We start from the raw sequence: 20,817 nt of genomic DNA, 5'->3' as shown, positions 1-20,817 counted from the left end.
GAACATCATGGTGGGGAGCATATGGTGGAACAAATCTCACATCATGGTGGCTAGGAAGGAAAAAGATGCCAGAGGGAAAAGGTCAGGATCCAAACATCCCCTTCAAAGACATGTGCCCAAAGACCTAACATGCTCAAGTGAGGTCCTACCTTCTAAAGGTTCTACCACCTCCCAGTAGTACCAGAGGCCAGCAAAAGGCCTACAGTACATGGCCTTTAGGGCCATTTGAGATTCATAGCAGTCAGCTACTGAGATGGAACTCCATGCTGATTTGGTCTGTTGAATCTATGCAGGAGCCTAGGCCAAATCAATGGCTTCCCCCACATTTTATTTAATAATTTCTACATCAGATTCTGTACATCATGTGCAGAAAGCAAATGTTTTCCCATGATCCTTGATGTGGTGAAGATCTTGGCTCCTATCTCTTTATTTTTGAGCCTGAGAGAATGACAAGTGTCTTGGAACATTTCAGATAGTAAATGGTTTATCTTGTAAGTTTCACAGAGATTTTACTTCAGTTGAGAAAAGGATTTTAAGATACAATTATAATGAATGTATTTCTGAAAATTTGAGAAATACTTTCAAAGACTCAAATGTATAATAGAGCTTTAAAATACAGCAGAAATTTGTAGATCCATTATTTTTGTCTAAATAGTGCCCTGGTAATAAACGAACTCCAAACATTACACTAGAGTTCACAAATTCAACACAATTGTTACTAGTAAATTGTTACTAGAAAACAAAAGTCCCAAATACAGGAAAAATTTTTTCTCATTATAATACATAATACTATCTACTCATTTTTCATTGGCTGATTAAAGTCATAGGGCAAAGCTTGAATTCTAAGCTGTAAAGTCTACTATTCTTGAAAGACATAGCCTGACTAGGCTGGTCCTATGAAGATAGGCAAGAAACATTTGGCTCTCATCAAAGAGATCCTGGTCCATTTTATTCAATCAGGATTATTAGTTTTTATCCCTGTGTCTGTCAGCTTCCTGTTACTCTGACAAATACCAGAAATAATCAAATTATAAAGAGAAAGGGTGACTTTGGCTCACAGTTTTGGAGGTTTCACTCTGTGACCACTCGGTCCCGTTGCTTTTGGGCCTGTGAAGAGGCAGCACTTCTTGGTGAGATCAGGTGTGGAACAAAACCACTCACCTTTGAGAGCACACCCTCAATGACCCAAAGACTCTCCTCTAGACCCCACCTCTGAAAGTTCCATCATTTCCCAGTAGCTCCACACTGGGGACCAATCCTTGAACACCTGGGCCTTTGGGGGACTCTGAAGATCCAAACTGTGGCAGTCCCTTAAGTACAAAGAATAATCTTCTGCTGCTTTGTCTGGAAGAGTAGGAAAGACTGTCCAAAATAGTTTGGGCTCAAATTTCTATAACACTTTCAAGTTTCTTGCAAATTCACATAAACCTCTTTTTCTACTAGATATCCAGGAACAAAATGATCAGCAAAACACTCTAGCATTATATAGTAGAAACAGAAACTGGGCCATTAAAATAAAAATGATATTTTATAGTACAAAAGAGTATGAAGATTTCTTGGAAGATTGGGAATGGAACCACCATTTGACCCAGCTATTCCTCTCCTCGGTCTATACAAAAGAACTTAAAAACAGCATACTACAGGGACACAGCCACATCAATGTTTATAACAGCACAATTCACAATAGCTAAACTATGGAAACAACCTAGACACCCTTCAGTAGATGAGTGGATAAAAAAATGTGGCATATATACACAATGGAATATTTTACTCAGCAATAAAAGAGAACAAAATCATGGCATTTTCAGGTAAATGGATGGAGTTAGAGAAGATAATGCTAAGTAAAGTTAGCCAATCCCAAAAAAACAAATGCTGAATGTTTTCTCTGATATAAGGAGGCTGATTCATACTCGAGTAGGGAGGGGGAGCATGGGAGGAATAAACAAACTCTAGATAGGGCAGAGGGGTGGGAGTGGAAGGGAGAGGGCATGGGAGTAGAAATGGGCATGGAATGTGATGGGCATTAATATCCAATGTACATGTATAAAGACATGAATTGATTTGAATACATCAATTTTATATACAACCAGAGATATGAAAAATTATGCTCTATATGTGTAATATGAATTGTAATGCATTCTGCTACCATATATAAATTAAAAATAATAAAAAAATAAAAATAAAAGGGTAGGATACAGCAGTAATATAATACCAAGATATTGTTGGGGAGCTATTTTCAGCATCCTTTACCTTCAGATGTGCTTTCCCCTGATTTGGTTAATTTCTACTCCATGAGTGAGGCATCCAATCTAGATTCTTGGTTTTCCCTTACCATTCATAGTCTCATTTGTAGGGGCATTAGAAGCCATGGGTGTTTTGGCATTTTGTCATCTGGGTAGGATTCTGTGGGTCCAGAGAGTATTGTTTCTTCATTCAAAACTATGGTTTCTCTTAGTTCAATCCTGATTTTTTTTTTCCTTTCTGGTACTAACACACATAGACCACACACAGACACATGTAGCACACTCTGGTCTAGTTAATGTAGCTAATTGTGTTTAGCTGCAGATGATGTTAGTCATTCCCCAATACATTGTCTAATTATCTTATCAGTTATACGAAAAGCACACACTATGTTTTCCTTGTAGCAGTATAGACAACTGAAACTTTTTCTCAGTAGAGTTTTAATCCAAACATTGCTTTAAACCAAAGATGTGACAGCCATGTCAACTTGGCACCCGTACATAGCTTTTGAAGCCATACTTCAAACAAGTAAATAGAAGCTCTTCAGTTAAAGACAATAGCAAAGTCACACTTCCACCTAGGGTTGTATAACTCTCCTGTGTCTAACCCAAATATTTTTGTCCAGAAGAGGGAGCAAAATAAATCATGGTTCAACCAAAGGAACAAAATCAGTAATTTGTGTGTGTGTGTGTGTGTGTGTGTATTTCCTGGGGTTTGAACCCAGGCTCTTACACATGCTAGCATTCTTACTGATGGGCTGCATCTCTAGTCATACATTTTCATGTTTGATGTGGTCATGTTTGTCTTGTTTTGCTTGTGTTGATTGTTCTTTTATTGTTAATCCAAAAGTTCATGACCAAATCCAGTGTCATGAAGTTCTCATTTCTTATAGGATTTTTATAGTGTCAGGACTTAAAATTTAAATCTTTCCTCTATTTCAAGTTAAATTTTACATATAGTATGGGGTAGAGATCTAACTTCATTATTTAAATATGAACATCAATTTTTCCTATACTGTATATTAAAAGTAATGTCCTTTTCCTATTGTGATGTTTGACATCCTTTTTGAAGACCATTTTTCCATTGGTTTCATTCTGTCTCACTGTTCTGTTTCGTTGATCTGTTGCTCTTTATGCCAGTACCATAGTTTTAGTTACTGTAGAATTGTAAGTGTTGGAGTTAGAATTTGTGAGATCTCTAAATTAGTCCTTCTTTTTCAAGATTACTTTTACAATTCAGAATATCTTGAGATTCCATATAAATTTTAAGTTATGTTTTCCAATTTATACAAAAATGTCAAGAGATTTTAGTAAGGATGGCACTGAATGTGCATACCACTGTAGGTTATATGGAAATATTATCTACACGACGTCTTTCAGTCCTTGAACACAAGATAATTTTGCTTATTTGTGTCTCATTCAATTATTTTCAACAAAATTTCTGAAGTTTTGAATAATTGGGTCTGTTGCCTCCTTTTAAAACTTGTTAAGTATTTTATTCTTTTTAATGCCTTTGTGATGAGATTTATTTCTTCATTTTTGGACTATTCATTGTACATAGAAAACACAACAGATTATTATCCTATAATTTTGATGAATTTTTTAATTAGTTCTGAAAGTTTTGTGTGGCATATTTAGCTTTTTCTAGTTATGAAACCATGTCATCTATGAACAGAGAATTTTCCTTCTTCTTTCCCTATTTGGATGCCTGTTGTTTCTTTCTCTTGTCTCTTTGCTCATAGAACTTCTAGTACATGTTGAATAGAAGTGGCGAGACTGGGCATCTTTGCTTCCTTCGCGATCTGAGAGGAGAGGCCTCCAGTCTTTCACTGTTGAGTTTGGTGTCAGCTGTGGGGTTTTCTTATATAGTCTTATATAGTCTTCATTATGCTGATACTGTTTCCTTCTATTCCTGGTTTTTTAATAGTTTTTATTATGAATTAGAATTGAATTTTATCAAGTGCTTTTTTCCCCTGCATCAGCTGAAATAATCCTGTGGTTTGTGTCCTTCCTTCCATGAATGTAGTAGATTGCATTGATTTTCCACACATTGAATTAACATTGCATTTTTATTTTCATTTTTGTGTGTATGTGTGTGTTGAGGATCAAACCCAATACCTTTGCAAGTTAGGCAAATACCCTCTCACTGAGTTATATCCCCAGCCTTAGAAGTTAAGGGCCCATTGAGAGTTTCATTTCTTCACATGTCAAGTCTTTGCATGCTGTTTTTCTTGGAGCATATTAACTTCAGAGATATCCATTTTGTTGGCATATAATTGCTCATAGTAATCTCTTTAATCTTTCTCATCTCCATGGCATCAGTTATAATGTATCCTCCTTCATTTATAACTTTAATTATTTGAGAGTTTGTCTTTTTTCTTAATCTAACTAAGGATTTTCAATTTTGTTTATCTCTTAAAAAACTGTTGTTGACCTGTGAAGTGGTTCAAAGGTTTTAAAGCACTCATTTCTATGAGTTCCTGTGTGCCCTATTCCCCTCTTAGGAGAAGTCTGTTAAGCAAACTAGGGGCATCTTTTTATTATTCTTCAGTGGGATAAAAGGCAAACACAAGTTCCTGGTCATGGAGAGAAGCTCATGGTGCTCCCCCATAAAACACCAACAGTCCCCCAAGACTGTCTCTGAGAATATCCTGACTCAAGTCATGCTCAAGTTCTGGTCACGAGGACAAATGGGATGACTTATTAGTGCTAAACCTGTAAAAGCTACCTTAAAATAAATTAACAGATGTCCTAGAGTATAACCCTAAGGCCCCAGCTGAGATCAAACCTGTGCTTGACTAGCTTTTTAAGCAGTTTACTAAGACCCTGCAGGTCTCCCTATAATACTCCTGTCCTACCAATTAAGAAACCAGGGAGAGCCAGGGAGGCTCCAGAGGCTGAGAGGCTGGAGCATCGCAAGTTCAAAAGGGCTGGAGATGTGGCTCATTGGTTAAACGCCCTGGCACCAAAACAAATAAATAAACAACACTAACCCAGGCAAAAAAAGGTGGGGGGAGAAAAAAACTAAAAAATCAACCAAAACCAATAACCTAAACAAAGATAGAAATACATAGATTTTTATTGAATTTATCAACAATAAACAAAGTTGTTCTGAAGGTGGCATTGGCTTATTTCAGACTGGGCCTACTGTGGGGTTCCTCTTTGTCCTCTACTATTACTGTCACTTTATGTACTCCTACTGTCAAGAGGATTTAGTGTCACTGACAGGATTGGTCCTTTTCTCCTGGGGGTCCTGGAGAAAAGTTGTATATGGTATTCATGAGCTGTTCCTAATCCCTATGCTTTATTAGCTAACCTTCCCAGGGATAGTAAATACTACAGGATCCTAAATTTAAAAGATGCCTTTTTTTTTTTTTTTTTTTGTACATCCCATTGGACTTTGGGTCCCTTGAGCTGTTTGCCTTCAAAGGAGATGACCTAGAGACCCACAAAAATAGCAATATTGTTGGAAAGTACTCCCACAGGAATTAAAAAAAAAAAAACACCGTTTTTTAGAAAAACTCTATACAATGACTTTAAAAAATAAATAAATAGGTGCGTGAGGGGAGGGGCGCGGAGAAGGGAGCGCGGCTAGGCGCGGAAAGTGCTTTTACCAGCGACAGATCTGGCTGAACCCAGCACACTGCAGGCTCGCCTCCTTGCTGGGAGGGACAAGCCAGCTGTCTGTCTATGGTCACTCATAGATGCCTGTGAGAGATGGGATGGTTGTCCCCAGCAGACCGGCCGAGAGGGCAAAAGAGCCGTCCTGCTCGTTCGACCCAGCATTGCTGGAGTTCCTGATGTGCAGGCTCTCCAAGAAGCTGGATATGAAGCCTCAACAAATTGAGCTGGGAATAGCCTAGCCTGTCCCATCATCAGGCAGCTAGGACAACACATCAAAATAAGAAGCAAGAAGAAATGGAGCGTCAGTAGCTCATAATTATAAATAAATAAATAAATAAATTTTCTTAACACTATGTATCTTTTAAAACAGGGTGATGGGTAGTAAGTGGGGAAGAAGAGTGTTTCTGCCTCTGCCTAAATTGACTGAGATTCTGCTAATCCCCTGGGCAGGATTGTTTTACTCCACCTCTGTCAGAGAAAACTTCCCACAGGGTTATGCTAGTATGGCTAGCCTTTACTTTTACAGTCAGTCTGCCCTTGTGATGACCATACCAGTATATGTGTTCTTCCACCTTTGGACTTGGATGGGTGTTAAACTCTTTAAGTGTAATCAATGCAACCACAGCGGGGATAGTAAATATATTAATGATAGGTCTTAGGTATCTATCTCTGAAAGCTCAACTAGATGCAAATATTTGGAGACCCATTTAGTTTGCAGGAAAGTTGTTTTGCCTTGCTTCTCTTGGGCTTGACTGGGAGGTTTAATCTGCGAAAGCTTCTCTGATTTACAATTTACTTTTGTTAGCCTTTTGTTTTTTGGAGATTCTGACTTATAACTGTGGTACCAGAATAAACATTTCAGCAACATGTCTTGATGGAGATTAACACCCCTAATTATCTGAAGACTGTTTCTTAGCTCATTTATATAAAAATTTAGTCATTTGGAATTTTGTTTGTTAAACTCAAAGGTCAGTGGTGAAAGCTCCATTAGGGACAACTCAATCCCAAAGGAGCTTTGGAACAGTAGTTGTAGAGAACCACATTTGAACTATTATGATATAAAACTGCATAATAAAATGGAAATTTCATTACTTAAAAAATTTTGAGTTCATAAAATTATCTTAACATCTTTGGCATTAATAATAAAATAAGAAGTCGACAGATTCCCATTAAAAAAAGAGGGGTTTTGGTCTGGTTTTTTGTTTGTTTTGATTTAGGTAACAAAAGTATGGTAGAAAAGGAGGGAAACTGAAAATGTTTTAAATTTAAAAATGTAAGCTATACTTACAGAGTCACCTAAAATCTGAAATAGAGTCATTTTCCCAGGAAAGTGGGTACCTGTGAAAGGTAAGTCTAGGGATGAGAAAACTTGCATATAGCTGATTGTGTCCTAATGAGCTCAGAGTATTTAGGGGCAATCACAGGTTGCCACTTAGCTCTGACAAAAGTGCAGCTAATCAAACCCACCAGGGGCTGCAAATATTGACAAGGCTATAGTATAGTGTGAGTGGCTGGCTATCAAAGAAACCATGTAGCCACCCTGGACCCTGTCTTGCAAAGAGAGAGTGGTTCAAAGATCCTCTGGATGATGGACACTATGGTCACCATCCAAAATCTGATTTTTCTCATCAATATAGGTGTAACTCAGGAAAACAAAAGTTATCTCTGGGTTGGATCAGAAATAAAACTAGACTCCTCTGGAGTGTGAAACTAGAATTAGAACACAGCATTTTCTGTTCTATAATGGGATCCAAGAGCATTGGGGGAAAACTACTGGGCAAGCTAAGAGGTGACAGGTGAGAGAATAGAATGTGCTTGCAAAGAGACACAAAGTACGAGGTTCCTGAAATAAAAGCCACCACTAATAAGAAAGATTTGGCCAGACACCAGGATAGGACTTGACAAGTATTCTTTGTGGGTAGAAGAAAGCAATAGTTTCACGCTGACCCAGATTTCTAGGAGGCATGTGAATATTCTAGAATGGAGAAAACTGTGTGTTACTACTAAAACAGCTTTATTGTCAGAGCATGAGTGATTTGCTATGGAATATTGCTCCAAAAAAATTACAGTGGGAGAAACAGACCTTTCTCTACCAAATAGGGTTAGTTGGCATTTTAGATTTCATAATATGCAAGAAGATGTCCTGAAAATCAAAAGCAAGAACAATCAGTGCTACCATTAGGGTGGCCAAAGAAGCGGATTGGAGACATGGGTCTGCTGGTAATGGAGTCAGGCAGAGTTGATGCAAGAAATCAAGTCCCAGGAATCTAGAAGGAAGGAAGGATGATACCAATGGCAGTAGGACGGACAACTGCCCAACAGGCATTGGAAGTTAAGAGCTGCCCTGAGAGTGGTTGCAACAGCATGTTAAGAGCTCAAGGGTCTAAACAATCCCTAGAGCCATGCACAAGGTAAACAGCAGTTAAGAAAGCAGAATGTGTTTGAACAGGGGCAGAGCACAGGCCTGCTGAAGGCAGCCCATACTACAAAAGGTAAGTGAAGGGCTGAGTTCTACTAGGATGGAAAATAATGACCACTTCCAGAGGTACCTCTGTCACTCCTCCACAGGGTTCTACCTCTGCAGCCCCTGAACCTGCCCTAACCCTGCCTGGATATGCTAAGCAGCTCTTTCCCAATGTCTGGGCAGTGCTGTTGAGATGAAGAGAAAAGAGAAGTAGGTCCTGGCTCTTGAGATAGATGCAAGTTGCTTTTGCAATCGTTGTAGGTCATTGTGCAACACATACATTTCTGGACCTCAAATTCCTGGACATCTATAAAATATAGACACCGGTGATGCTACTTAACTCCCAGAGCTGCAGGGAAGGTATGGATGGGATCACAGACTGAGAATGCTTTGTAAGCTTTAAGGAGATAGACGTGCACAGTGCTATGACTATCCACAGCAGGTCTCCAGAATGCAGGCAGGGGTGAGAGTGAGTGAGTCAACAAGGAAGAAAACTCTTCCAATTCTCAAAGGGTGTTCTCAGAAGACCAGGGCTGTGCTGCTCAGGTGACAGAGAAGGCATAAAGAGTGAGTGCCTGCCAAACCAAGCTCATTTGCCTGGAGCTCCTGGGACCTTAGAGGAAGAAATCTGTGAGTGTCTCTGCCCCTGCCTCTCATTTTATTTCCCCCATATCCTGTGAATATCCCCCCTGCCTATCTGAGCAGTTTACTGGTGTTGAGGAAGGGTGATTCTGGTTTCCAATTCTTGGTTCTGGTCTAGGAGTTGTGAGCTTGGGGATGAGGGCACAATGGGGTAAGAAGGTTCTCTTTGCCCCTCATTCAGCTTGCTGGACTCAGTGGGAGATTTGCTTTCTGAGCTGTGGTAGAGAAGATGAGTGAAAAATGATACCCCCTGAGACCTCAGGTGCCAGGTACAGAAGCTTCAGGAGGGAAATCCAATTCTAGCTTTGGTCTGGGTTCCTTCTCTGTCCCTGATTTGTTCAAAAAGAAAAACAGTGGAGGAGAAACAGACTAGGCATTCTCAGGCCTGGGTTTTAAACCCAACTTGGTACCATTTCCCTATGGATTTTGGCCAAACCTGCTTCTCTCACAACCTCAAGTCTTTAAAGAATACACTAACTGGATTCAGTCTCTGATTTTCCAACCAATGTTCTGAAGAGTCACTTTTTCAATAAACTCTTACGCTGAAAGCATGGCATAAACTGAGCACTGCAGGGGTTCTAGGGACTGTGGTTCTGCCCGTTCCATCTGCTGCCAGTCTACATTGCCTCCTGAATCTCTTGTCTGAAAATCTGTGTGTCTGCCCTCTGCAAGACTCCTTAATGCTGGTGGTGCCTTCTGGAGTAACTTGAGCTTTGTGGGCAGACTGCCTGTTGTCTTTTATAATCTCCCAGAATCAGCCATAGGGCCCTGGATTGAGGGCCAGGGGACAATACCCTGTGCTCAGGACTGAACTTTGGCAGAACAGGGACAAAGAAGTACTGGCCTGCAGGCTCACCCAGGTGTTTCTAGAGAATTCCAGGGTACTTGAGGAAGTCATGATTTCAAAAGTGAAAGGGGTCAATGGAAAATAAGAGTCACAGCCCAGAATCACTAGCAGTTGTTGAAAGAGGCATCTCTCTGGCCAGGAAGCCCCTGTCCTGCCTCCACTCCAGTCCTCCTAGAGAGCCCATCATCTTTGCACAGTGTACTCTGGCTTTGTTCCCAGCTTCTGTGACTCCCACTGGTTCTTTCCATTCTCATAGCAGTTTCTTTCTTTGAGAGGAAAGATGCTGATTTAGTTTGGATCTTAAATGTCCCCCAAAGGCCCTTGAGTTGAAGCGTGGTCCCCAGCCTGCTGTGCTATCAGGAGGTGGCAGCTCCTTTGGGAGGTGGCGCCTAGTGGAAGGAAATTAGGTCTTTGGGATCATGCCCTTGAAGGGGATTTTGTGACCCTGGCCCCCTCCACTCTCATCTTCCTGGCTCGAATGAAATGGACAGGGCTTCTCTGCCATTTGATCCCATCATTATGTATTATTGTGTCACCCCAGACCCAGGGCAATAGGGCCAGATGACCATGGAATGAAATCTCTTAACCATGAGGAAAAATAAACCATTCTTTCTTTTAAGTGGTTTATCTGAGATGCTTGTCATAGTGATGGAAAATTAGCACAGATGCCCAATGTAGGGAGTAACCAAGGTCCTGCACACCCATCCTGCCCCCGATTTCAGTTCCAAAGCCCCTCTCAGATGGATTCTCTATTGGATAGTTTCTCTTGCTATTCCCTAAAACTAGCCTTTCACCTGACTGAGCCCATTTGGGATGTCCTCTTCCTCCAAGCACACTTCCAGGGCAGACTTCTAGATGTCTTTGGGTCACTCCAGCCACTAATTTAATATCTTTGAAATCTTTTACCTGAGTTTCCTCTGGTACTTTCTTCATGGAGTCAGTGCCTGGTCCAGGAATGAAAAATCACTCAATTAACATACAGCCCACTCCCTGCCCAAGCTCAGGACAGACATGACAAAGCCTTCAGGATTTAGACTTATTTTCAGACTAGTGTGGTAGGCAGCCAGTGCTGATCCACCAAGACAGCAAGTGAGAGGAAGCAGATTTGTCTTATTTGAGTTGATCCGACTGCCTGATCCCGGGAGGGGAAGTGTCCTACTCAGAGGTACTCAAAAGAATCCTTCCAGATGTACATGTGGCCTTAGTGAGGAACACCAAACCACAGCCACTGTTCTCATGGGGCACCTGAGGATAGATGGAAACTACTGTCAACCTATGACACAGTTCCAGTGGGGTAACTCAGGCCTTCCAAAGTCAGACTAAAAGTCTACTTCCCTGAACTGCTTTTGGAGTCTTGCTTCTCTAAGCCCACAGCAGGGAGCTGGGGACAGGGACTTCTCTTGACCTCCAGGACCTGGGCCCAGCCTTATCCCATGTCCTGGAACTGACAGCATATCCTTTCTCTTTCTGTTCCTTTCCCCAGGCCATGATGCTCCTCCTTCTTTCCATGCTGGTCCTGCTTGCTCAGCCCCTGGGTTACCTGGGAGTAGAAATGAACTACCTGCAGAGATCAATGGCCAGCACCTGTACCTTGGTCATGTGCAGCCCCACGGAGAATGGCCTGCCTGGTCGCGATGGAAGGGATGGGAGAGAGGGCCCCCGGGGCGAGAAGGGGGATCCAGGTAGAGCTGGGACCGGTGGCTTATCTGGGTGGGGAAGGCTGAGCCTTGGAATGATAACAAACCTTCAAGTCTGGATATTTGCAATGGAAGACTTGGAGATGGGCTTCTCCCACCCTCCACCATAGGGGTGGGTTTCCACCAATGTTTGTTCTATCTAAAACAATGTTTTACCAGTTGGCAAATGTCCTCTGTCCCACGCCCCCAAGTGCTTCCCACATCTCCCAAATGACCTGACTCTTCCCCTAGGACTCCTGGATTTCCCTTACCCATAAAATGAATACAGAGTGGGTAAATTATTGATATTTAGGGGAGCTCTAGGACCCTGTTCCAGGAGGTAGCAATAGTTCACTTTGGTTAAATGATACCTACCCAGGGTATTAAATACTTTTAATGTTTATTTAAACTCTACTATATGAAAGGTGACAAAAGATGAGGTTTCATGGCCCCATATACAGATCTAATCAAATGGATTTGTCTTAAAACATTACAAGCGGAGAGCAGAAGCTCATATTTCTTTGTGGAGTCCTGTGCTTGGGTATTCACTTAACCTTTTCATAGCCTTACAAGGAACATGCTAGTTTCTACTGACAGGTAAGACAACTGACTCAGAGAGGGTAAATAAAACCATTCTAGAGGTTAAGAGGACATGGGCTTCTCATCAGACACATCTGAACTAGACTAGTAGCTCCAGGTCTGGGACTCCCTGGGACAAGCCACTTAGTGTCACAGAGTCTTAGTTTGCTTATATGAAAAAGGGAATATTGTTTGCTGCCCAGTGACAAATAATTGAGCCAAACTTTTTACTATCATTATTTTTTGAGTCTTTAGGATGAAGATGCATTTTCCTGCTATACTAATTGGGTAAATTCTCTTGAGGTTACCAAAGGTACTAAGAAATAGGAAATGGTCCCTGAAATACTGTCCCTGCCCTGGGGAAGGCTCTGTATCTTATTGGCAAGAAGGAAACATTCAACAAATAGCAACATCAACCAAGGAATCATGTGGTCCTAGGCCACAGCTTTGAGTATATTTCTGGAGTTTGCATTTTGGTTAGGGAGAAAGGAAAAGAATGACACTTAAGTCAGAAAGACTAACATCCCTAGGCTTTGTAGGGTGAGGGGCAAATGAGTACCAGCTTATCTTTTAGAGACAGAAAGTGGCTCCCCAGTGTGAGTGGGCTGGGGCATGGAGAGGGCTGTCCAGGGGTGAATTTGGAGGAGGAACCAACTCACTGTACAGCTCTCTCTCAGGGAGTCTCAATTCTCTCTGGCTCCTGTGGGACATTTCCTAGTAGTCCTTGATCTTGCCACATGGACTATGACCAAGACCTCCCTTTCCTCTGCAGGTGCCTTGCCCCCTGCACAACCAAATGTGACTTTGGTCAGTTCTTAGAGAACAGCACACAGTAGATGGAGACGGAGGCTCACTCTGAATCCTCCATTCTACTCACTCAAGTTATTTGACCACATGGGTCTGTGAATGTCCTGGGGAGTCCAAAGCACCCTCAGATGCTGTTCCATAGGTCTGTGTGGGGCCAAAGTCTGTACTGTGATATTCTGCTCGGCAGATTTTGAAGCATGTGGTCCCTAGAACTTCCTGAAAAGGACAACTGGTGCCTGCGAGACGCTTGAGCAGAGTAGAAGGTAGAGTTGTCGTCCTGGAGTGATTAGCCCAGGGGCCTCAGATGCATTATAGAGAGCAAGAACGACCAGACCTTGCCTGTGGAGGATGATTTCCTGTGTCTCAGCACCTCCTGCACTCCTGCCTGAAAAGATTCAGGGAGAGTCTCTCCAGGGACACTCAACTTCCTCAGAGTAACCCCCCACTTGCAGCACCCTGCAGGCCCTACATGACCTTCTCATCCCTGCTTGCTTCTCTGGTCTCAATGGCTTCTACTCTCACACCCACCTGGCTCCAAGCACACAGGCTTCTTGCTGATCTCTAACCACACTTGGGCCCCTCTCTCCTCAGTTTCCTGTAGTTTGCTCTTCTCACTCTTCTCATGGATGTCCCTATGGCTCCTTCAAGGCCTTACACCCAAATCTATATTCCCAGCAAGGAGGTCATAAATACTCTGCTTAAAACAGATACCTGAACAACCACCTTTATTTTGTTTCTGTGGCACTTATTACAATCTCATAAGCCATAGGTTGTACATTTTAATTTTTGATTGTTTGTTTCTATGCAGTAGATTCAAAGAGATTTTTTGAGGAGGAGGAGGTGGGATCTGTTTTATTCACTACCATATTCCCAACATTTAGGACAGTGAACTTCAATAAATATTATTGGAATTAGTAAATGAGTATAAAATGGAAGGGTAGGAGGAATTTTAGTATTGCCAAGATTGACCAAATTGTTAGATCACAAAGCTCCACTTTATGTGGCACCAGGGCACAGAGCTAGGTCTTTGGGGACCCTAATGCAAAGTTAGTGCTTTAGAGGCATGGGTGCTATTGTTGAGGAGGGTGCCCCTCCTCCACCTCAATGCTCTGTGGCCTCTGTACACCAAGAACAGGTGGCTTCTAACACTCCATTCTAGAGATGACTTGCTTTCTTTAGCCCAATATGCCTGTTGCCAGCCTGGGTATGGTGGAGTTTGAGAGAAGCTGAGCCTGAGCTTGGGACATCTGTGTCCTCAGCCCAGTGCTCTGTGGAAGTGGGATATGGATCTGTCTTGTAACCTTCTATGCTTCCATTTCATTCCTAGAAAGGATAGTAATCAAAAGCTGAAACAGAACCCAGCACAGAATCTTCCATTCATCTGGCAAATTCAGTTACCCTTACCCCAACCACACTCCTGACCCCAGAGGGCCTGGATTTTCCTGCCACAGGAGCATATATTCCAAGACTGAAATGTCACATCTCTTCTCTCTAAACTGATTTAAGAAGATAGGCTCTCTAAACCCTTCCCACTCTTCAAGTCTCATTTTCTCCTCTAGAAAGATAGCTCCAAGGATGTGTGTAGGTGCTGGGGCAGGGACACCGGGATGAGACGAGAGGCATCTCATGCACTGTCTTCCTCATCTGTTGTCCTGTCTCACAGTTCATTATAAATTTTATATCAGGGCCTGAGACTAATATTTGCTTTTGATCCAGTGGGAATTATAAAGTAGATGTGCATGGTTGAGTTCTTTTTCATTTTTATTAAAATGCATTAATTGTATATATTGTTGGGGTTCCGTGTGGTATTTCCACACATGCATGCAGCATGTGCAGATCAAATTCAGCTTCCCTTTATTTACTCTCTCCCTATCCCACCCCCACATTTCTCAATCTCTATTAATCACTAGTCTAGGTTCAGGTTTATGGTTTTTAACTTCCGCATATGAAAGAGAATATGAAGGACTTGTGTTTTCTGTTTGGCTTATTTCACTTAACATCATGTCCTCCAGTTCCATCCATTTTGTTGTGAATGACAGGATTCCATTCTTCATTACAGCTGAATAACATTGCATTGTGTCTGTGTACACATTCTCTTTAACCATTTATCTGTTGCACACCTAGGTTGATTGAATATCTCAGCTATTGTGAAGAGTGTCACAATAGGCCAGGATGCAGGCATCATCCCTTTGGTGTGCTGGCTTCATTTCATTTCTCCCAGGAGTGGGAGAGCTGGATCATAGGGTAGATTTATTTTTAGTTTTCTGAGGAAACTTCTTCTCCAGAAGGGACATACTAAGTTACATCGCCACAAATGGTGGATGAGTTCTTTTTTTCTCTACATTTATGCCAGTATTTATTACTTTTGTTTTTGTTGGGTTTTGCTTTTTTGATAATACCGAATCTAACTTGGGTGAGATGGTATCTCATTGTAGTTTTCGACTTGCATTTCCCAATGGCTAAAGATATTAAGCATTTTGTTCCCTATATTGGGTGACCATCTTTTCTTTTGAGCAGTGTCTATTTAGATCATTTGCCCAGTTTTAATTGGATTACTTATTTGGGGTTGTTAAGTTTTTTGAGTTACTTAAATATTTTTGAGTTTCTAAATATTTTGAGTTACTTAAATGTTTTTTGATTACTTAAATAGCTAGCAAAAATTCTCTCCCATTCTGCTGCTTGCCTCATCACTCCATTCATTGTTGCCTTTGCTGTGCAGACCATTTTTAGTTTATGTAAGCACACAGGTCAAATGTTTGCTTTTGTTTTCTATGTTTTGGGGGTTCCATATGAACAAATAAATGAGTAAGTGCACAAATAACTGAACAAATTATCCTCTATTTAGTATCATTTCTGATATAAATGTTGATTCCCCCAACACACACACACACACACATACATATACATATGTATAACACACATATATATATATCACATATATATATATATGTGTGTGTGTGTGTGTGTGAGTGTGAGTGTGATCATAGGCAAATGCTGACAGATTGCCTTCTGTTGATACTGAGACCTTAGGGCAGGAGAAGAAGCACTTAGCTTGAATTTACCTCTGACAAGTCTGTTTCTTCATAATGGGAATGCTAAGGTCCATTTCCTGGATCACCACAGGACCACTGTGTGTGACCATGAAATGTCACTGCTTCGCAAAACCCTGAAGGAATGCCAGGGATTTAACCCTCCTGGGCCTAGGGCTAACTTTATACCCATTTCTTTTGCTGCTATAGGTTTGCCAGGAGCTATAGGGCAAAGGGGGCTCCCTGGGCCAGCTGGCCCAATTGGACCAAAAGGGGACAATGGCTCTGCTGGAGAACCTGGACCCAAAGGAGACTCTGGGCCAAATGGTAAGCAACTAGACATGGAATTCAGGCATCTTAAAAAAGGTGATTTTGCCAATAGGCTATTCCAGTATTCATGCACAGATCCCAGACCAGGAAGAAGGTTGTTCTGAAGGTGGCATTGGCTTATTTCAGACTGGGCCTACTGTGGGGTTCCTCTTTGACCTCTACTATTACTGTCACTTTATGCACTCCTACTGTCAAGAGGATTTAGTGTCACTGACAGGATTGGTCCTTTTCTCCAGGACCCCCAGGACTTCAAGGTGTGCCTGGTCCAGCTGGAAAAGAAGGTCCTTCAGGGAAGCAGGGGAACATAGGACCACAAGGCAAACCAGGTCCAAAAGGAGAGGTGGGGCCCAAAGGTAGGTGAATGTGATATGGCCTGTCTGGGAGGGAGAAGGGAGAAATGATGATGGCGGACCATGATGTGACCTGAGGCATAACTTGCCAGGAAGAGCCCAGACCATGAATACTATGAAGGCCTCACCATACACATCTTTACTCACCTTTCCCACATTAACAGTAATTTCCTCTTACCCTCCACAGAGGAGCCCAGGTAACAGGTGCAGTCTCCCCAGTTCTCTCTCAGACCCTGGAGTTGTGGGTAAAAAGCTCTTCTACTGAGGAGATGATACATGCTGAACACACTCTCAGAAGCATTTGTCCCTGTTTGTTCCTTCCTCAGGAGAAGTAGGTGCCCCAGGCCCGCAGGGCTCTGCAGGAACCAGAGGCCCCACAGGCCCTAAAGGAGAGAAAGGTGCCCCTGGTGAGCATGGAGCTCCTGGAAATGCTGGGGCAGCAGGTGAGTGATGGAAAGATCTGGGCTGGATCCAATTATGTGGTGTCCATTTGGAGCTACCACTGCCTAGCCCCTGTACCACCACCACCCATGAAGTCTGGGCGGGTGTTGTTGAGAGTCTGTATCCAAGGAGGGTGCACTTTTCATCTCCGGGAACTGACCATATATAGGGAGAGTGCAGTGCTAAGCCTTGAGATGGTTCTGTATCCACAGAAGGTTAGTTGTTAGTGACAGGGGCAGTTGTACACAGAGAAGATTGAATGTTGTGTGATGGGAATAGTTGTGCCCAGAGAGGGCACACGACTGGGTTCTAGGAAGAGCGTGTATGCTGGGAGAGTGTGTAGCTGGGAAATGAGGGCAAGTCATGTACTGAAAAGGTGAAAATGCTGTAAATAGAGTCCATAGCTCACCTAGCCCTTCTCGGATTCCAGGGCCTGCTGGAGCTGTGGGTCCACAGGGAACCCCAGGAGCCAGGGGCCCTCCTGGACTGAAGGGGGACAGAGGTGCTCCTGGAGACAGAGGAGAAAAGGGTGAAAGTGGGGTATCAGGTAAGGCAGCAGCTCCTGACTCCGGAACCCCCACCAGGGCATGGGAGGAAAAAGTGTAGCCGCCTTCTGCTCAGGTTGGCCTCTTCCCTGGGATGACATCCCCATTGTTTACAGGTGGTGGGTGCAACTAGGGAAAGGCTGGCAGGCAGAATTAGGTCTTAGCTGTGTGGGAAGGTTGACCTGAGCAGTTTCTCCACCAGACCACTGGGAAAATGACAGCTGTCTTTCCCATTCACCAGATAGCTTTGAGCATTAAATAATCCAATGGATGGGAATTATATAAGGAATGTATTCCCACTCACCCCACCCTCAAAAAATGGATATATGATTAAATTCCCATAAGAAAGCCTCATACAGCAGGGTCCAATTGGGTCAGCAGGTGTGGGCTGCTGGGCATCCGTCACCTCCATCCCCAATATGTAGCTACAACTCCGTACCCTTCCATGAGGCCTGGGCTCTGAGCTCTTCCTAGGATGTGCTGGACAAGTCTTCACATGGCCCTTTTTCTCCCCTGCAGACATCACTGCCATGAGGCAGCAGGTGAAGGACTTACAGGGACAGCTACAGCACCTTCAGACTGTCTTCTCTCAGTATAAGAAAGGTGAGCTTCTGGATTTGAACCTCAGCCTCATACCAATGTTGGGCCCCATACTGGTTCTGGGCATGGGTTTAGGGTTGAGGTGGGGCTGACACTGAGCCTTACCCAGTGAGGGACTATGTCTAAGGCTGGGCTTGGGACTGGGGATAAAGCTGGGGCTGGGGAGGGAAGCCATGTGTTCCACAACCTAGAAGTAGATCCAAGGAACAAGGAGGAGGATTTAGTAGTCTATATCACCAGTTCAGTGGGCTGGCAGATGCATATTTGAAACCACCACGCTCCAGAGCACCCTTCAGCCTCAGTGCCATCCATGCCCCAAGGCAGATGTCTCAAGTGCAGGGCAATTCAATCGACCTTCCTTCCTGTCTGACTGAGTTAGTCCCTGTGACAAACACATTGCATTACTTACCCCTGTGAAGCCAGGCATGGGAGTGCTCAGAGATGTTGCTGCACAGTTCAAGGCAGGACAGAATGCAGTTGCTGTCCTGAGGGTTGGGGCTGGAGGTACAAGGCAGGTGAGGGACTGACTTTGATGACTGGTCATTGAGACTCTTTCCTTACTCATGCTCCTGGGTCAAGCAAGGGGCAGGCTGCCTTGGGGTTCCAGCTAATGCTAGGCTCTACCTGCAATCCCTGATGTGTTTAGAGTAGATTCTACCTTAAATGTGCAATCCTGTGGTGTCATGGCCCCCCAAGAGCTCACACTTGAGTGCTCTGTGCCTTTTAAAATCTCTACCTTAGTTCCCAGCTGCCCCCTCCTCCTCTGTCCTCTGTGACATCAATTTTGAGTTCATACTCTTTAGATAAATCTCACTGAGTCAGAAAAAGAAGTTTTCTGAATAAGTAGAACATAAAGGGTTTTGTTTGGATAAGACATGGGGTTGGCTCCTAAGCACCCAGGCTGAGGTGAGAGTTTTAAGCATTTGTACGTTTCCTTCTCTCCGTAAACATACTTATACATGTATTCATTTGCTCATAAGCACGCTGATGCAAACATGAAGAACATGTATACATGCACCTGCCACCTATGTGTATACTTAAATATCATCATTCATTCCACATCCATCTACATACACAAGCTCATATGCACAACCAACTGGCTGGACCTAACACATGTCCACATACTTTTAGATGAACTCATGAACATATTCGTGTAGCACATGCATACTGCCCTGGAACCATGGAACTTACACCCAGTAATGGCACATGATCTTACACTGAGCTTGTTCAGGGCTGCTCTGGGTGCCATCTTGGGTCTGTGGACAATCTTCCCTGCCAAGACCTTGTTAAAAATGCCCAGAGGAAAACAGTGATCCAGAATGCAGCCTGGATTCTGACCAGCCCAACAATTCCAAGGATGCAGCCCATTCTGGAGCCCAGTGTCCTTTGCCAGATTTCCACACATGGATCCAGAAGCCACAAGGATGAGAATATAAAAAAAGATACTTGACATGTTACACTGATGGTACTTTTGTGAAGTGACCCCTCACTTTAGAGGAGAAGAAATGCAAATTCTGAAAGGGAAAGTGACTTTGTCTTGTCCCCAAGACAGTCATTGCCAGGTTGGGTCTTAAGGTCAGATATGATTTCTTTCCAAGCCTCTCTCCAGCACTAATTTTACAAAAGTCCTCCTCTCAGATGCCCTTGTCCCCTTCCCCAGCACCTGACAGGCTGGGGCATCTTCCACTGAGAAGCCAACATGGGACTGACCTAGGGCAGAGATCAGCACATTTAGGTCTCAGATGTCCCACCCTATCCTCTCCTGTCCCCTTATCCCTCACACAACTCAAACAATCCAACATAACAACAGTGGTGACAGTGGGCTCACAGCATTGTTTTCTGTACTCTCAGAAATGGACTCAGGTTACACAGTAATCATTTCCCAGGTCAAGTTGTCCAGCTCTCCATAGTAATTAAAAATCAATGCCAGCACACTACCGAAAGGGCAGAGCTGAAACAGAAAGGGCAGGCCTGAGCTTTGGTGTCGGACTTCGTGAGGTTTTATCCCTAAGTAGGATGGTTGCATGGCTCTTAATTGCTCTGAACTCCAGCTCTGTCATCTGTGAACTAGGGACCACAGTACCAGTTTGCAGTGTGCATTATGGGGATGGGGCTTCTCCGGAACCAAGTGTCTCACATTCCCTCTGGTGCCCTGAGGCCCTGCCTGGGAAGGTCTGGAAGGCTTGGGCTGCAGCACAGAGATCTCAGAGCCCCTGCACTTTGGCCAGGAATATCCCATCTCAACCTGATTCCCCTCTTCTCCCAGCTGAGCTCTTCCCGGATGGCCGAAGTGTTGGGGACAAGATCTTCAAAACAGCTGGCTTTGAAAAAACTTTTGAGGGTGCGCAGGAGGTGTGCACCCAGGCCGGCGGACAGCTGGCCTCCCCTCGCTCTGCAGCTGAGAATGAGGCTTTGCAACAGCTGGTCACAGCTCAGAACAAGTCTGCTTTCTTGAGCATGACAGACACCAAGACGGAGGGCAAGTTCATCTACCCCACTGGGGAGGCCCTGGTCTACTCCAACTGGGCCCCAGGGGAGCCCAACAACAATGGCGGGGCAGAGAACTGTGTAGAGATCTTCGCCAATGGCAAGTGGAATGACGAACATTGTGGAGAGCAGGAACTTGTGATCTGCGAGTTCTGA

At 43.5% G+C, this 20,817-nt stretch overlaps 2 protein-coding genes across 2 annotated transcripts; both read left to right on the top strand.

Annotated features, from left to right (window-relative positions):
• The first annotated feature begins 6,238 nt into the window (after positions 1 to 6,238).
• On the top strand, positions 6,239 to 6,523 carry LOC114096423 (phosphatidylinositol N-acetylglucosaminyltransferase subunit Y-like). The gene has a single exon (XM_027939933.1). The coding sequence runs from the start codon at positions 6,239 to 6,241 to the stop codon at positions 6,521 to 6,523; it is 285 nt and encodes a 94-aa protein (XP_027795734.1).
• A 4,780-nt stretch (positions 6,524 to 11,303) lies between these two features.
• Positions 11,304 to 20,817, top strand: Sftpd (surfactant protein D). The gene is made up of 7 exons (XM_027940022.2): positions 11,304 to 11,499; positions 16,119 to 16,235; positions 16,475 to 16,591; positions 16,915 to 17,031; positions 17,460 to 17,576; positions 18,094 to 18,177; positions 20,441 to 20,817. Exons 1-7 carry the CDS (start codon positions 11,304 to 11,306, stop codon positions 20,815 to 20,817), a joined length of 1,125 nt encoding a protein of 374 aa, XP_027795823.2.

Source organism: Marmota flaviventris, chromosome 4 (genome assembly GCF_047511675.1).
Source record: "Marmota flaviventris isolate mMarFla1 chromosome 4, mMarFla1.hap1, whole genome shotgun sequence".
Classification (NCBI taxonomy): domain Eukaryota; kingdom Metazoa; phylum Chordata; class Mammalia; order Rodentia; family Sciuridae; genus Marmota; species Marmota flaviventris.
Note: the sequence above shows the minus strand (reverse complement) of the source record. Positions and strands in the feature narration are given on the sequence as shown.

Excerpts from the sequence above, each read along its gene's own strand:
- LOC114096423 (XM_027939933.1), top strand. The coding sequence starts at position 6,239 with ATGGGTAGTAAGTGGGGAAGAAGAGTGTTTCTGCCTCTGCCTAAATTG.
- Sftpd (XM_027940022.2), top strand. The coding sequence starts at position 11,304 with ATGATGCTCCTCCTTCTTTCCATGCTGGTCCTGCTTGCTCAGCCCCTG. Across the intron at positions 17,577-18,093 it reads GGGTGAAAGTGGGGTATCAG|ACATCACTGCCATGAGGCAG; the intron begins GTAAGGCAGCAG and ends TCTCCCCTGCAG. Across the intron at positions 18,178-20,440 it reads CTTCTCTCAGTATAAGAAAG|CTGAGCTCTTCCCGGATGGC; the intron begins GTGAGCTTCTGG and ends CTCTTCTCCCAG.